This window comes from Ailuropoda melanoleuca, chromosome 8 (genome assembly GCF_002007445.2).
Source record: "Ailuropoda melanoleuca isolate Jingjing chromosome 8, ASM200744v2, whole genome shotgun sequence".
NCBI classification, from domain to species: domain Eukaryota; kingdom Metazoa; phylum Chordata; class Mammalia; order Carnivora; family Ursidae; genus Ailuropoda; species Ailuropoda melanoleuca.
The window spans coordinates 110,981,155-110,999,207 of record NC_048225.1 but is presented as its reverse complement, the minus strand read 5'-3'; the positions used below and the strand labels follow the sequence as shown (position 1 = coordinate 110,999,207).

The 18,053-nt window shown below is 34.6% G+C and overlaps 1 protein-coding gene across 3 annotated transcripts in view; it reads right to left on the bottom strand.

The window, feature by feature from the left end:
* BRINP3 (BMP/retinoic acid inducible neural specific 3) overlaps window positions 1-18,053 on the bottom strand; it is a 407,590-nt gene that overhangs the window by 121,007 nt on the left and 268,530 nt on the right. For all 3 annotated transcript variants that reach the window (XM_034667184.1, XM_034667185.1, XM_034667186.1), the window contains one exon: window positions 4,615-4,720. In XM_034667184.1, the coding sequence (XP_034523075.1) occupies window positions 4,615-4,720 (106 nt within the window). The remainder of the gene's footprint in view (window positions 1-4,614; window positions 4,721-18,053) is intronic.

Sequence of the window (18,053 nt, the reverse complement as noted above, 5' to 3'; positions counted from 1 at the left end):
AGACAATGCTTAAGGAAGCTGAGTTCTGAGCCTAGGATGTTCTGTGAAAAAAAGCATATGAAGAAGGGCACTGGAAATTATTAATGAAAGTCTAATGGAAATGCTGCAAATAAAAATACACAAATTGGAGTTAAGAAATAATCGATGGATTCAATAGCAGGTTAGAAAGAGCTGAAGAGATAATAAGCAAACTGTCAGAAAAATATGTCAGAAAAAATATTGAATACAGAATAATAAAAGACAACAAAAGGATATAAAAAACAGAAGACAGTATAAAATATATATAGGTCATTACTGAAAGGTCTAAAAATATATTTAATGGAACCCCAGAATAAGAGGTAAGAAGGAAACAGCAATATTTGGGGAATAAATATATAAGAAATTCATAAAATTGATGAGACATCAAGAAAATTGTAATTTGCATCACACAAATTTATGTTCTAGTAAGACAAAAAACAGTGAAAATGCCCAGCTGACCTATACTCTTCAATGCTGTTTTGCTCCTGTACCACCTAAAACAGTGTGAGAAACTAAGGAATCCCTTGGACATGATAAGGTTGTCATCTAAAATGTTCATCATATAGGGGCGCCTGGGTGGCACAGTGGTTAAGCGTCTGCCTTCGGCTCAGGGTGTGATCCCGGCTTTACGGGATCGAGCCCCACATCAGGCTCCTCTTCAATGAGCCTGCTTCTTCCTCTCCCACTCCCCCTGCTTGTGTTCCCTCTCTCGCTGGCTGTCTCTATCTCTGTCGAATAAATAAAATAAAAGTCTTTAAAAAAAATAAAAATAAAATGTTCATCATATATTAAATAGACCAAAAGTAGTGATCTGTTGCATTAAAAACCTTTCTATTTTAAAATAAAAATATATTTCCTTATGTACCAATGAAATCGAATCCTGGCCAGAGCAGCAAGATGCTGCAGACTTGAATTACAGGGTGAGGGGCATCCTGCAGGACAGCCCTATCTTCCCTGGCACCTCCAGGGTTTCAACAAACATAGGAATTTGAAACTCTGTGACTATAATGAGTTCAAGACAAAGAACTCAAAACAACAGAAAGGGAAGAGACCGAAGCACAGGTCTGGTGCTGCAGGTCTGGTAGGTCCTGGTCTTAATGACAGCAGAAGAACCTCCACTCAAAGATAAAGACATTGCCTGAGTGCCCTTTGAGAGCAGCCAGGAGTCCAGGGATTGGTAGAGCTGCTGGCAGAGGAATCCCAGTTGGTGTTCCGATGCCCCAGGCTCCTGCAGGACTCACTGGGCCAGTCCCAAGGGGTGGTGTGTTACTGCAGCAGGTGATAACCCTGCAAGGAAGAGGCCTGTTTACAGCTGCTGCCATTGCTGCTGCAGCCAGGATTTCAGGGACCCCAACCCAATATCAAACTGGCTGTGGGGATCCTCCACCATCTTATGGGTCAAGGGTCACCCACTCCAGTCATGATGGGCCCAGCACCTGGTGTGAGGCCTCCCATGGGTCCCCCAGTGGGGATCGCCACTGGATGAGGAACTCCAATGCACATGCCCACTTTAGGAAGTGGCCCCCTCCCCAGGGGGATGCCTTCTTTGACCCTTGGCCACAGAGTTATGGAAGCAGCTCCACAAAGGTGGGGGCTTGATTCCCCAGGGCCATGTTACCACAGACCTGTTTGTAAGTTATACCCTTGTTCTTGGTGTTTCACAGGATTGTCTGGTTTCCCTTTCAGGGTCCCTTTCCCCAGGAATTCACCCACTGAAGCCCTAGACTCATCTTGGCCCTCCTCAGCTCCCTCCTTCTTTCCTGTAAGGCTGTACATAGACCTTGCACTTCCTTGTGGCCTGTGAAACTGGTTTATAAGAAACTATTAAGAATATCAAAAAAGAAAAGAAAAGAAAATTTGTTCCAATACATTAATAAAGAAACAAAATCAAAATAGTTTTATGAAGGAGTATAATTCTATTTTTATTATAAACAAAAAAATACATGGTGACCTATCATTAACAATTACATTAAATCTTCTATTTGATAATAAACAAGTCCTCTGTCAATTTTGTTGAAATAAAACATTAGGAATGAACTGATCTGGAAAAGTATTTGTTATTCAATCATATGAATCATTCACATCCCTGTTTCTGGGAATTTTACCAAAAAGTTATTACAAAGACTCAATAAATGATTTTTCATTACTCCTCTACCCTTTCACTCAGAAGTACCTTGCTTGATATGTTAAATTCATAAGGGGTTGAAAACACTGGAATATTATTAATCTCAATAAATATTTTCTAATACTCCCTTAAGAGTTACTTTTTATTATATATATTACATATATCATCATTAATAATTTGCAGTTGTAGATACAACTTTTTCAATTTTTGAACTGTTTGTAATATAGTTGGCAAAACAGATCTCAAAGCCAAACAGGTAAATCCAGCTTACTCAATGCCAGAAAACATTTGATTTCATTTTTTTAAAAATCAGAATTAACATACTATGTGCATCTCTTTGACATCTCATTTCTGTCAATTCTAATATAGTTAAATCATGCAGTTTTGTGGGGTTTTTTAAAGATTTTATTTATTTATTTGACACAGAGAGAGAGAGAGAGAGAGCACAAGCAGGCAGAGCACTGGCAGAGAGAGAGGGAAAAGCAGGCTCCCTGCTAAGCAGGGAACCTGATGCCGGTTTTGATCTCAGGACCCTAAGATCATGACCTGAGCCGAAGGCAGACACTTAATTGAACCAACCAGGTGCCCCTTAAATAACGGAGTTCTGTCCTAAATTTGTTGCTTAATGCTTTTACCTTTAATAATTCTTATTGATGCTTTCTTTGCTCTAATAAAATTCTACTTTGAGACACCAGTGTTTCCAATTGCCACATATAGTGACTTAAAATCTTGTATACCCTTCATGTATCATGGTAATGTTGATCCAGAATCTAAGGCTTTGCTTTTTTTTTTTTAAGTGGAGAAAGGCTGCTATTAAAGGTGAGGTTGAAAACGTGGATCAACATAAATATTTAGACTATAAACATAGGTGAAGTTAAGAAAGAACACGTGGGAAGTCGAGGAGTCTGGTACTGATCTCCTGAAATTATCTTTGGAAAGGTCTTTGTACCACAGGGATACAAATAAAGTTGTGATAGGCAATTGAAAATACAGGCCTCGAAAATAGAAAAAGACATAAATCGACGTGCAGATTTCTGAGTTACTCACATAAATTGAAAAAAAATAGACCCAATAATTATTCAAAAGAAAACTGTTGCTTCACTTATTCCTGTGGTTTTTTTTCAAGATATATAGGAGGTTGAACTTTGCTTTTATAATATAATATAATATTCTGAAAACTAAGCACAGTGATTCACAAATAGTAAAAGTTAAAAAACATGTTAATAAATAAATGTTAATAACTATATTAAATAAATATCTTTTTGATATAAATATTCTCTATTTTTTTATGAAACTTAATATTCTGAGGGCAAGTTGATCCATACATTTAAAAAGGACTAAGCAATAGAGAATTACAAGTAATATTGGTAGATTGCATTTGTTTAAATTAGAAACAATATTTCAATAACTTTAAATCTAAGATTGATAGTGAGAAATTGGATGGCATTTAAAGTTTAAATTTTTAAGTACTTTCTTTGTAATTTATATATAATTCAAAGTAGACGAGATTCATTTATTATTTACCATAAATTTAAATAACCCAAAGCTGTTACATTTTTCAAAATTGAAAAGTTGAGGAAAAATGTCAGAATTTCTGGAAATTTTAAACATTCTTATGTAAAACTGAATAATGTAAATGTAGCTCTAACTTATGCAATTAAACAAGGTAGACAAGAGAAAAGATAGACTAGAGAAGATAAATCCAAATTATCCCTTTGATCAACCAACTTAACTTAGCCAATGTGTCATCAAAGACTTTTCTGAACTTCTTCAACTAGTACAGGTTTACACATGTGTATTCATAACCTTTCTTACCCGTATGAATGAGTAAGTACACACACCAATAACCTGTTTGGGGGCAGTATATATCTGCCACAAGTTATTTAAAAATCCTCTATTGAAGTATCTTACAAAATATAGGAATAGAAAAAAAGGTAAATTATTACTATTTCACATAATCCATCTTTATAATGGAAATATAAATATTTTGTTAATATATTCTCAAATATGTTTCTGTCAGAGGATAAATGCACTTCTAGCCACGATATTAAGTTATATTTAAAATGTCAACAGTTCATGCTACTGTGTGCATAAGTATAGTTACAACTTTTACTAGAATCTTTGAGGAAAATGTCAAAACCCAGACAGACCTATGAAAAAACTGCCACATATTGAGACAAAGATTACTGTAATGGAAGTAAAAATATTATCACAATACATTTTCAATTACTACAGATTACCTATTTTAAGAAGTAAAGTGAATTTTGACATTTCCTTCATCTGGTCTAGAACTTACTATCAGTTAACAATTAGGAAATTAGCCTTTTATGAGAATTTTAACAGCCTAGTACTGCATGTACAGCATGTTTAAAACAACAACAACAACAAGATGAAGAAGAAGAAGAAAGAAATCACAACTGGATAATTGTTATCTAGACTGGGAGAGAATTAATGAAATTTTAGCCACATACCTTGCAACTGAATCTTATTCTCAGGACTCTGAACCAGAACAGAACTGACAGAATCTAGGTTGTCATAGTTACTGCAGCCAAGAGGACCAGTCCGTGTTTCTGTTACCTGACAAACAAAACATCAACTTTATTATATAAATCAGAGTTTACCATGTTCTTTTGGCTCAATGTAGTTGTCACACGCTGATATTATACGTCTGACGGTAAACATCACTGAAAGGCCTGGGATCTGATACACACCAACAATACACACACCTAAGCACAGAGAAGACAAATAACTTCCTTTGTCTTCAATTCCATTTTCTTCCCTTTGGCCAGGCATAAATCTTCTGGGAAAATAACTGAAGCCCTCTTTGGTCAAAAGCATCACTCACCTAAGGTCATTGATTTTACCCAAGATATGACAAGGGCATGCTCCTTTATATAGAGTGCAAGTTTTGACTCATATGAGAATTGTTTTCTTGTTTGTTCATTTTTCCTCAATAAATCAGACCTATCTGTCAGGCTACTGTCTAAAAACGGATTTTATTATTTTATTCTACTTAAAAATCTATAATTTTCCTGTTTATATGGTGCCATCAAAGTCCAATCTCTTCTGTTTGGCTTCCATCTGTGCCATTTCTCCCCAACAGGCATAAATTGCTATGGAGCTGGACATTCTTAATGCTATGCCTTTGCTTATACAGCATCCTTCACCCTCATCCCTCTTTTCTCCTCTGACTAGTTGGTTTTATCTATCCTTGAGATGAAGCACATTTTCAAACACCCACACAAAGTAATTCCTTGATGACTTCCACTTGTATTTTTTCCCCATTTTTATCAAGTTGTAGTTTGTAGTGCTCAGCCTTAACGCTTAACTATGGAATCATATATTGTGGACTGATTTTTCTGATCAGTTGGGAGGTATGGTATTGGGATGTATAGTATCAGAAGATGAGAAGTTTATAGTCAATTATGGGAGACTGGAAGTTTATCCTCAGTATGACTTAAAAAGGCATATTTTAATGCAGGGAAATATTGTAATGATCTTTGTTTTTTAAAAAGATACTCTCCACTCAACAACCAGAATGGTTTGCAAAAAATAATTCAGATAATTTCTTTTCACCATTCACAACTCCCTGATGGTCTTCCATCTTACTGAGGGTAAAAGCTAGAGCCCCTCCTAAAACTAAAAATGTCACATTACCCAGTTATTCCTGTTAGTCTCTGAACTCATCCCCTCTCCTCTTTTCCTCGTTTATTCTGCCCCAACCACACTAGCTCTTTGCAGCTCCTTGAACATGTTAGTTATCTTCCTGTCTCAAGATTTCTGACATGCTCTTCCTATGTCTGGAATGCTCTTCCTCAAAATATTTTTAAGCTTGCTGTTTCACTTCTTTCAAGTTTTGTTCAAATGTCATTCTCTTATGACTCCTTGGACTAGCCTATTTTAAGTGAATACACCTCTCCACACTTCCCTCTTTCAACCATTATTTCCTTTCCTCCTTACCTTGTTGTACTTTTTCCACAGTAGTTATCAGCTTCTAACATGCTGTGTAATTTATTCATTTATCATGATTACTGCTGACACTTCTCTTTGGAATGCAAGCTCCACAAGCACGGGAAATACTGCCTATTTTGTTCACTATAGTATCCACAGCACATATTAGGTTCTTGTGTAAACCCATGGGCATTGATTAAGAGAAAGAGAAGGAGACAGTGTAAGGGGAAAATCATAACAAGGAAGACATTAAGGCCATTGTCTAGATGATAAAGGCCTGAATGAAGCAGTGGCAATAAGATTTATCTGAAGAAGATAGAGTATGAAAAATAGATCTGGTAAGATTATGAAACACTGAAAATATACACAATGGAGACAGGGAAAGGCAACTAAGGTTTCTAGCATAAGTGATAACATTAAGATATGTTGCAACGAGGCTCCACTGTGGAGAACATGTAAGAGAGCTTGCTTTTGAGCATTCTGACTCTCAATGGAATAACATTCTCCATTGGAAGCATCCAGAAGAAGGAGTGACCATGCAGATCTATTTCTTGGAAGTTACGTCAAAGATGGGATTACTAACTTCGGGGTCAAACATAATCAAAGACAAAAGGAAAGCTATGTCACCTGAGTGAATGTATAATTTGTATCATGACAACTCTATCATAGTTTGTAAATAACGAGCTCTTTAGAATAACAAATATTGACTATGGGTGCATAGCAACAGTTGAGAATGCAGTTTATCACGGGCAAGGCGATAGTTTTTCCCTAACATTACACCAACTTTGTATACTCCCTACCACTGTTCTTTCATGGTGATACTGACCATCCCTTAATTTGTTCAGGGGAAATCATTTCTAATGTTGATACATATAACATACATGTATGTGTGTGTGTGTGTGTGTATAAATGGTATTTAAATATAAATGATTATTAACAAAAGGGTAAAAGGAGGATTAAAGGCACCAAAGGAAATACTTAGGGCTTAAGTTAATTCACATCTTCATGTTTTGAGAATTGATGTATCAAATGGGAAAACAATTTTTATTTATTTATTTATTCATCTACTGGAAGGAGGATGTTGAAAGCAAGGGAATGTAGTCTTTAAGATCCCAAAACAATGCCCTTTCTGGGGTGTTACTGTGGTTTGTGGTTGGGTCTGAGCATCATGAGGAAAATTACATGTGCTTGAGGGGCTGGGAAGCTGAGGGACCAGTGTGGAGTTTGCAAACATGGGAAGAGAGGACTCAACCAGCTGTAGGAAGTAAAATCGAAACTTCACGATCTATTAAGGACAAATTTGTCTTCAAAATATAACAGATGTGTTCTTTCCTTCTATAATTGACTTATGTGAATTGTGTTTTATATATCATTAAATATCAGAGAGGAGGGGCACCAGGGTGGCTCAGTCGGTTAAGTGCCTTCAGCTCAGGTCATGATCCTGGAGTCCTGGGATCAAGACCCTGAGTCGGGCTCCCTGCTCAGGGAAGAGTCTGCTTCTCCCTCTCCTCCCCGCTCATGCTCTCTCCATCACTCTCTCTGTTGCTCTGTCTCTCTCTCTCAAATAAATAAATACAATCTTTAAAAAAGAAATCAGGGAGGGTACAAACGATCCTTTCAACTTTTCCTATATTGTTTCTTTATTGTTTCATTAAACTACTGCCCAGTATTTTCACAGTTGGAGAATTTTACAGAGTGTAAAAGAAAAATGCACAACCTTCCTAATTCAAAGAGATGCCTCGCAAGTAATTATATTAACAAATAGTATAGGTTCAAGTTTATTTAGATTAAAAGAAAACGGTACAGGGGCGCCTGGGTGGCACAGCGGTTAAGCGTCTGCCTTCGGCTCAGGGCGTGATCCCGGCGCTATGGGATCGAGCCCCACATCAGGCTCCTCCGCTATGAGCCTGCATCTTCCTCTCCCACTCCCCCTGCTTGTGTTCCCTCTCTCGCTGGCTGTCTCTATCTCTATCAAATAAATAAATAAAATCTTAAAACAAAAGGTACAAATAATTCACTTGGAAATAAACAATCTTTATGATTTTCTCTCAAATTTCCCAACAGTCTGACATATTCTAAAGATGATATAATGCCACAGCAAAGCACTGGAGTCATGAAAATAATTCAGGGAGAACTAGTTGAAGAAAAACTATCTGAAGCAAAAACAATTTTTTAAATATTAAAACAGTGAAGAAAGTAGGACAAACTAAGAGCAAACAGAAAAACATACCACATTTCTAAATGAAAATAGTTCTGTTAAACAGTCCATCATCTTCACACTCTGACATTATATACTTAAAATATTTGCAGTCAAGATCATAGTAATGTTACGTAATTTGAAGAAAATCAACTGAAATAAACATATTCGGGTCACTGTCTTAGCTCCACCGCATACTAAAGAGGAACCTACTTAAGTTTCAAGGTTTTCTTGGGTGGAATAGCTAAAATTTTCTTACAGCCTAGTGTGATTGGGAAACAAAAATGAGATAATCCATGAAAAGGGCTCATCCAGGCTTGACCCACAGTAATTATTTCAAGGTAAATATGAAGTAAGTGTAAGTGTTTAGTATTAAAAAGCAAAGGCACAATAACATCTCAACTCGTGCAAACTTATTGGAATTATACATACCCCAGCTCTCAATCAAGATTATAAGATTATAATACTTTTTTCTGATATCAGTGCTGAACATTAACATTTCTCTTTGTAGATAGAGAAAAAGGGCCTGAATTTTAAGCCATCCTAAATCAAACTCACCCATGAGTGAGACTAGGTAGAAGTTTTGGGGTTTTTAAAAAGATTTTGTTTAGTTTTTTGAGAGAGAGAATGATCAAGAGAGAGCACGTGCAGAGAGAGAGGGAAAATGAGAAGCAGGCTCCCCACTGAGCAGAGAACCCAATGTGGGCTCAATCCCAGGACCCTGAGATCATGACCTGAGCCAAAGGTAGAGACTCAACTGACTGAGCCACCCAGGCACCCACGACTAGGTAGAAATTTTGTACAAGATCACATCAACATGCAATTAGAGTACAATATAGTAAGAATAACCCACAAGACTAAGCTAGAAATATTGATACTGGAAAAAATAGATAGTTCAATTACATAAAAATGGCAAGAACAACAGCAACTATAGTGAAAATAGGAAAAATCTTCTCATCTGTAGTACAGAAGACAATCAAGGAGTCTCTCCAAACAAGTATGATTATATGACAAAATTTTTATCCATGTTGAGTGAAAAAAGTAAAAGAAAATATACATATACTTTGTAAAATTAGATATACACATCCATTATATATAGCTCTGTGAACCTGATATTGCTCTAGGCTTTTTTCAAAATGAAACAGAATATCAGTGTACCATTTTGACTAAACAGATTATTGTTTATCAACAATTCAGCATGAACATATGAATAGTATATTTCTTATTGCAAATCTATGAATGCACATTTTTCAAAAAGCCTGTAAAATTCCTGGAAACTTTATCTGAAATCAATAGGAGGATTTTTTTTTTTTTTTACCTCTTAAACTACAAAAAAAGACATGAGTGGGTTTATTCTCCATTACAAATCTATGAACTCTTTATTGATCATGCGATAAGAAAAAAAATATGGAATGGTAGTATCCTTCTTTGTCCTAATGTGTGAAATTTAATGACAAAATTTAATAAATGTTTATGTTGGAAATTCAAGAAATGAAATAAAAACTGCTTTTCTCTGCTGTTATCACATATTTACCCACTTCTGTTTACCAGACATGAAACGAAGAGCAACTGCTGTTCAGCACCATCTTTTATTCATGGACCAAATTTTCATGTACTTTACATTTTTATAGCTCTTTTCTCCTAATTTTTAAAAAAGTTTCATTTGCTTCAAAGTTATTTTAGAGTATATTAAGGTAGTTTATGAATAATTTTTTATCAACATTGATTATGCATATGAAACAATAGAATATTGGTAAGTACAGTGTAACTCATTTACAAAGTTATGCCTAGGGTTATTTAAAAATCAAATTCAATCCATTTTTAACTATTTTTTTTAAAGATTTTATTTATTTATTCAACAGAAATAGAGACACCCAGCGAGAGAGGGAACACAAGCAGGGTGAGTGGGAGAGGAAGAAGCAGGCTCATAGTGGAGGAGCCTGATGTGGGGCTCGATCCCATAACGCCAGGATCATGCCCTGAGCCTAAGGCAGACCCTTAACTGCTGTGCCACCCAGGCGCCCCCATTTTTAATTATCTTAAAAGGTTATATTTATTTTGTTTTCTTTCAAGGCCACAGTTATGACTATTCTATAATCTATCATCTAAAGATGATAAATCAATCTTCCACTAGGAACTAACTTAAGCATCCTTATTTCAATTTTTTTTGTTGAGTACTCATAATTCAAAAAACACACATTTCACACTTATTTATAAAAAGCAGTTAGTCTTTTCCTAATAAACTCATGTATGAGTAGAAATAAAAGTGCTATTTCCCAAGGGTAGAAAATTATTTGAGGGAATAAATATAGTAAAAATTAAGAGATTATCCCTCTCAAGATATTTTAATATCATAATTCTTTATCTTACCACAAAGTTTTCTTTATATTTTATTTAGCATTTATAAAATTACACTCTTCTGTTTACATTATTTACTTAACTTTAAACCCCCTATTCATAATTACACACAGTATTTGACACATGGTAGGGATTCAATAATTGCAAGCTAAGTTGGCGGGTAAATATATTATTTTGTTAGAAATAACAAAATAACACTTAGGTTGATTTATTAAACTTCCCTGAGAGCCTCTTGAAGAAAATGCAGCAGGGCCAGCATGTATAAAGTTTTAGAGCTATCGGGAGTCTTAGAAATCATCCAGTCTCAGCATCTCATTACACAAATGAGATATCTGGAGCCCTGGGAGGTTATGGAGCTAGGTTGGTATCACGTAAGTAAAATTAGAGCTGGAACTGGGTCTGAAACCTCCTGACTCATCAATCAATGCCCATTATAAAACATCATCATACTGGCTTTCCAAGCTCTATATGTAAGCTTTTTTAAGCTCTGCTTGCCTTGATCAATCTAATTCCTTCTCCCTTTCCCTTTCTCTCCTATCTAGCAATAGAGTTACAATAAATATCAATTTAACTCATCTAAATTGATGTATAGGTCAGTTAGAATGGAACAGTATCTTGAGTCATTGTCATGAACAATAAATATTGCCATGAATGTGATGGTTAATATAACTTGGATCGAAGGCCAAATGAATTACCTTTTATTCTAAGTATTAATTTATTAATAACTTGAAATATAACTTCCCACATATTCTTGTATTACTCTACATTAGACATTTAAATAGTAAAATACAAGTGTTGACTAATTTTTATTATGTCCTAATATAGGATCTTTTATAGTTGTATATGATTAAAGCTATCAAACTAACAAACACCTTTAGAAAATGCTGATACTAAGTGTGTATATATATATGTATATATTTATATATGGTATAATATATACGTTGTAACCAATAATATATGATAATTATGCCATGATAGGATACTAAGGCATATATAATTTTATATATGTAACTATATAAGTTTTTAGATATAAGTTATAATTAAGTATATATAATAATTCTATCAGGATATTCATCATTTATGATATATAATTATATGACATTAATGTGATACTTGATTTTAAATTATACATAATAATTAGTAATTACATATGTGTATCATTTCTGTTTTTTCAAATGTGAATTTTGAGTTTAAAGATACTTTTACCATTTATTTTTTTCCTTGCCAGTTATTAATTCTTATTTCACCATTTTACTGAGCACTTAAATCAAACTGCAATTCAGTGTAATCTGAGTTCTTTATTATGCTGCAATATTTCTGGAGATTAATATTTAATTAGGAAATGGATTTTCAAATGTATTGTTAATTACAAAAAGCATATGAAAATGTTTGTATTGGAATAAAGATATACTAGTAGCAAGGACTTCATTTTTAAAATTGCTTTATTACTAATGGTAAGTTTTGTGGGAAAAGTATAGATTCATTTACAAAAGGCTCTGTCAAGTGAAAAATACATGAGTATATCAATACTAAATTTAATTGCATCGTCACACAATAATACACATTACATTTAGTCCATTACACACAATTAAAATCATGATTTAAAATATATTTGACATTGTCAATGTTTCTTGAACCTGCTCTAACCATTTAATAGAAGTTTAAAATAGTACATGATATATAATCAATGCCCAGATGACTCATATCTTTACATGAAAAGCACAAACACGAATCAAATACAAATTCAATGTAAAGGAGCAAACACCATTGTTGAATTATTTATCTATGCAAATGACTTTATGCTGAAAACTATTTCTCCTAATTCTATTCCCCATAACTTCAATAAATAGCACACTTTTAAATATTAGAATCATCCATTTATAGGATTGCATTTTTAAACATGAGGATAAAATGTATGATTATAAACAATATTAAGTTAGGTATATTCACAAAGCATGTACAAAATAAACAACAGAACTGCGAATTATAAAATGTAAGGGATGAGACACAATGTAGATCAAAACATAGCGTGTGAAATGAACTATTAAGGTGTGAAGAGAGTAATACAAAAACAGGGCACACAATATGTTTAGGAACAAAAAAGAGTCTGTGTTCTTGGAGAGCGTTTGCTTCAGTGCAGTTCTCACTTATACTTGCCACCATGACTCCATGCAGGCCTATAATGACCGAGCGATTTTTTCATAACCCATAAATTACCCTCCATCAAAATCATACACAAGCAGTTGAGAGAGACTGTGTATGTCCTTTGAGTACACACTGAAATACAAAATTACACACGAGGGTAGAAAAAATAAATTTTCTTAGGTTCTTAAAGTGTCTATTCAGTTTGATGTGGAATAAGGTAAACTGGATAAAAATTTAGTCACAACAACGTTGCCAAATAACATCAGGGCTCCTTTGTGCTCAAACCGTGGTTACCATGGAACTTCTATATGTGGCACTTGATTGGTCTAGGAGAGGCCAAATCTATAAGCTCACTCCTGCAGATGCTGTTTTGATTTATTTCTTAAATAAGGCAGAGCTAAAAATCACAGCAACTGAAAGAAACTATATAGCAAAGAAGGTTTTTATTAAGTTCCTAACTACATATATATACTCTTAGAAAACTGACACTTTCCTAAAAGCTACATTTGCAGTAGCTGTAACTGATCAGGTTACATAAATGGTAACCTTGTACTTCATTATATGAAGTCTGAAGGAATATTGTTAGTACACTAGAGTTGGCTTAGAGTTTTCTGATGTATTCAATATTAATAATAAAATAAAAAGTGAAGTTTCACTGCCACAGGGCAGTTACAAACAACAAACAGATTGCGCCCTGGTTCAGGGCCGTGGCATGCTGCCTGCATTCTGGTGAGAGCCATTAGACAGGCAATGCAGGTGTTGCTACCACCCTGGACCTGAGCACCACTCCCCCCAGACCAGAGAAACTACATCTGAGGGAACTCAGGAGCCAGAGGTTCTTTTCTGCTGCTTCACATAAAAAAAAAAATAAATATAATCCAAGGCAATGTTCGTTATACCTATTTTAGAAATGAAAGCAAACAGAAGTGAAATATTTAAAAAATGATATTATTTTCTTTGTTTATTCTATGAATTGCAATCTCATTGTCTTTTAGTTATTGAATCTACTTCAAATGACCACCAACTTTGAAACACAATGGCCAAAAAAAAAAACCCAAAAAACTATTTCTAAACCCAAGTTCAGAATCCAAATTTTTTTGGAGGTATTGTAAATAAATCATCGTATAAAACTAATAGTGGTTTATAATCATTTTCAACAACACTGTTATCAACTATCCTTTTATAAGTAAAAATACAGAACTAGGAGTTGCATGCTTAAAGGTAAATTTAATATGACAAAAAACGAATTAGGGTAGGGTCCTCAGCTCATTGCCTTTCCCCTGGAGACAGTCTTCTCTAATTGCAGAAAAACATGCATGGGATATTCCTTATGGTTTTTCTTATTCCTTTTCCAAATCCTTTCTGTATCTCTAGATCCAACCACTCCAAGATATGCCTCTATGTGTTCTCTCTTTGATGGAATAAGAAAAGAAGCAGTTAGACTGAATATACCAAAGATGTTATCCACTCTAACCTACAATCGAGCAAATGCCACTAAGTTCACAAACAAGATCTGTTGCCAGGATGAGTGAGCAAAGAATTACACTAAACAGAGCCGAGACTTTCACTTCATTAATTTCCATTTTATAGTTTATTTTATCAGTAAATTTCTAAATCTACCCATTCTGCCCATTTGGTACTCTACTCATCTGCAGTCTCACTCAAGCGGTTAATTGTGACCTGATGCTCCAGATGATATAAACATTTATCAGTTGAATTATCTATTTTCGTGGAAGGAGCCGAGATGCCCTTCAACAGATGACTGGATTAAGAAGCTGTGGTCCATATATACAATGGAATATTACTCAGCTATCAGAAAGAACGAATTCTCAACATTTGCTGCAACATGGACGGCACTGGAGGAGATAATGCTAAGTGAAATAAGTCAAGCAGAGAAAGACAATTATCATATGATTTCTCTCATCTATGGAACATAAGAACTAGGATGATTGGTAGGGGAAGAAAGGGATAAAGAAAAGGGGGGTAATCAGAAGGGGGAATGAAACATGAGAGACTATGGACTATGAGAAACAAACTGGGGGCCTCAGAGGGGAGGGGGGTGGGGGAATGGGATAGACTGGTGATGGGTAGTAAGGAGGGCACATATTGCATGGTGCACTGGGTGTTATACGCAACTAATGAAGCATCGAAATTTACATCGGAATCCGGGGATGTACTGTATGGTGATTAACATAATATAATAAAAAAATCATTAAAATAAAAAAAAAGAATTATCTATTTTGCCTCCCTTTGACAAAGAAACTAAAAAAATGTGCAGATGCAAATGTCAAGTATTGGAATAAAAGAACCTAACACCACATTGGAGAATGATGGCAGCCGAACCAAGGATACTGCCAATCCATCATGGTTAGCAGTGCCCAGGAAGCATAGCCTGGCACAATCTGTCACTGTCAAAACGCCAACCGCAAAATGCTCTGCCATACTGGGAGAGTAAAACAAGGCACCTTGTTTGATACAGGCTTTTGTGTTTTACATATAATCCAACAATTTCATTACTTTTATTTTTTATGTTCTCTATTAATTTAGGAGCCAGTAGAGTGTACTGTACCATTTCGCACCTCTCCTGCTGTTGTAAAAACTACCTTACCAAAAATTTTTGTATTATTCCCCCAGAATTCCGTATTTAATACTACTGTTCTGAACTACTTATTAAAACATTTCTTATTGCTTATGATTAAAAATATAAAACTTTTTATTATAACCTTTTGAAGTTTCAGCAGTATTGAATATTTCTGAATTCCTTAAGCATATCAAAAGCTCTGACTTCAGTTATCTTTTTTATAATAGGACAACTAATGCCTGTGCACGGACTAGCTAAACTTTCATACTGAAACTGTCATATTTTTCCATTTGTCACCCAATTAAACAAGAGCCCGAGAGAACTGATAAGCACACCACGCTAAAACTCAGCAGACTCAGGAGTAATTAGAAAGACAGAAGTGGATTTCTTGTTTCGACTGGCCATTACAGAAACAGTTCTGCTGTCACTTCCTTCTTTCTTCTTCTTATTCCTTTTTTTTTTTGTTCAAAAAATAATTGGCTTTGCTCACACAGAAAAAGTTCGGATAAACCCAAATTCTTTAGCGACTGATTATCACTAGAAGTCAGCACTAAGATGACTTCAAACAAACAAAAATTATATGAGAAAGAGGAATCTTATAATCCACATGAATTACATCCATATTATTAAAATTCTAAGAGCCTGGGGGGAAAATATAATAAATTGGACAAATCTCTCAGCAATATTGCAATCACACTCTACAGCACTGCCTTCCCCTACTTTTCTTTTTCTTTCTTTCTTTCTTTTTTTTTTTTTTTAGGTTGAAACACAGCCAGGAGATTATAATTAATATAATTATTTATCACAAAAAATTAATGGCAATATAACAAAAATGGAAAGGACAAAAAGCTTAATCATTTTTAAACTACATATTTGTGTATTTTCTGGGATACATTTAGAAACAAAATAATAAAAAGCCAATGTGAACTCTCACTGCAATTCTTGTTTTTCTCTTTTATTACTTTTTCCCCAAATCCTAATCCCCATTATATTATTTCTTCCTATTTATTAGCTTCAGAGATCAGGATTCCAAAGGGACTTTTGTATCTCTATGGGACCTCTGGGACTTTATGGAGCTTTATTGGCAGCAAGCATTTCCGAGTGCAGTCCAGAGACCAGATGCACCCATGGTTATAAAACACCAAGTCTATTAACTTGGAATCTCTGGAAGTGCCCTTTAACCATACAACCAGGTGATTCTTAGCTACAGTAAACACTGAAACCCACCAAGCTAGTAAAGAAAAATCTTAAAAGAAAAAAAAAGATTCCTCAGTGGGTATATAATCTCAAGTTATGTGTTTTCCTTTTTCCTTACCAAAGATGACAAAAGAAAACCCATCCTTCATTCGTATCTCATTCATTTAACATTGGTAGGGAAGAACTTTTAAAAAGATTCATTCTGCACAATCCAACTTTGACTCATTTCCCTTTTTTATAAAGAGTTTTTGTTCTAATTATTTCCTATGGAAGATTTTTTAAAGTAAAAAATAAGCTACTCTGCCTTTTAAAATAATTACAATTTCACCTTTTCTCGGTTCAGTTGATGTACAAATAATTTTTATAATACATTGAATGTAAAGGTATTTGCCCATGCATTACATGGGACCTGCTGAGAATGACTGAGCTGTTATTTCAGATATATTTTATTGAGGTTATCTTTTCAGCTGTTTAGGTTGGTTGCACCCTCCCCCTATCTCACTATAACTTTAATTTTATCTATTGATGTAACTACTGTGATTCCTATTACCAGTCCTTTTTGTCTACCTGAAAGTCTATTACTAAGACTTATCAGTGAGGAAGTCAAATAAGCAAGCTGGATAGATTTGGACTTAAGGAAGGAAAATTATAAAATTTCTTTAGATTCCTTAGACATCTTCTCTACTTGCCTTTAAGTTTTCTGACATATTATAGTTTAGGCTCTTGAAAGTGATATTAAAATTTTGGAAAGTGATATATTTCATATTACAAATACCCACATTACACTTAATTAAATTGTGACACTAGATTTTCAAGCACAGAGACTGAAACAATTAGGTTACCAGAAAGGGAACCAAATTGCAGTTGGTTTCTATTTCTGCCTTTGTCACTTGCTTAGTATAGAAATATCTCCATATATAAAAATAAAAATACCTGCATTACTTAGGTAAAAATAGATTTTATATCATATATATATATATATATTTGATAAACTCTTTTGATGTATGACGTTAGCTATGCATTTGTCATATGTAGCCTTATTGTGCCCAGGTACATTCCTTCTATACCCTCTTGGCTGAGATTTTGTATCATAAATGTTTGTTAAATTTTGTCAAATGTTTTTTCTGCATTATTGAGATCATGTGATTTTTATCTTTTGTTTTGTTAATGTGGTATCATGTTGATTGATTTGCAGATGTTGAATCATCTTTTTTTTTTTTTTTTAAGATTTATTTTTTTATTTTGACAGAGAGAGAGACAGCCAGTGAGAGAGGGAACACAAGCAGGGGGAGTGGGAGAGGAAGAAGCAGGCTCCCAGCAGAGTAGGGAGCCCCATGCGGGGCTCAGTCCCAGAACTCTGAGATCACGCCCTGGGCCAAAGGCAGACACTTAACAACTGAGCCACCCAGGCGCCCCTGAACCATCTTTTTATCTCTAGAATAACTCCCACTAAATTTTGATATATGATCCTTTTAATATAT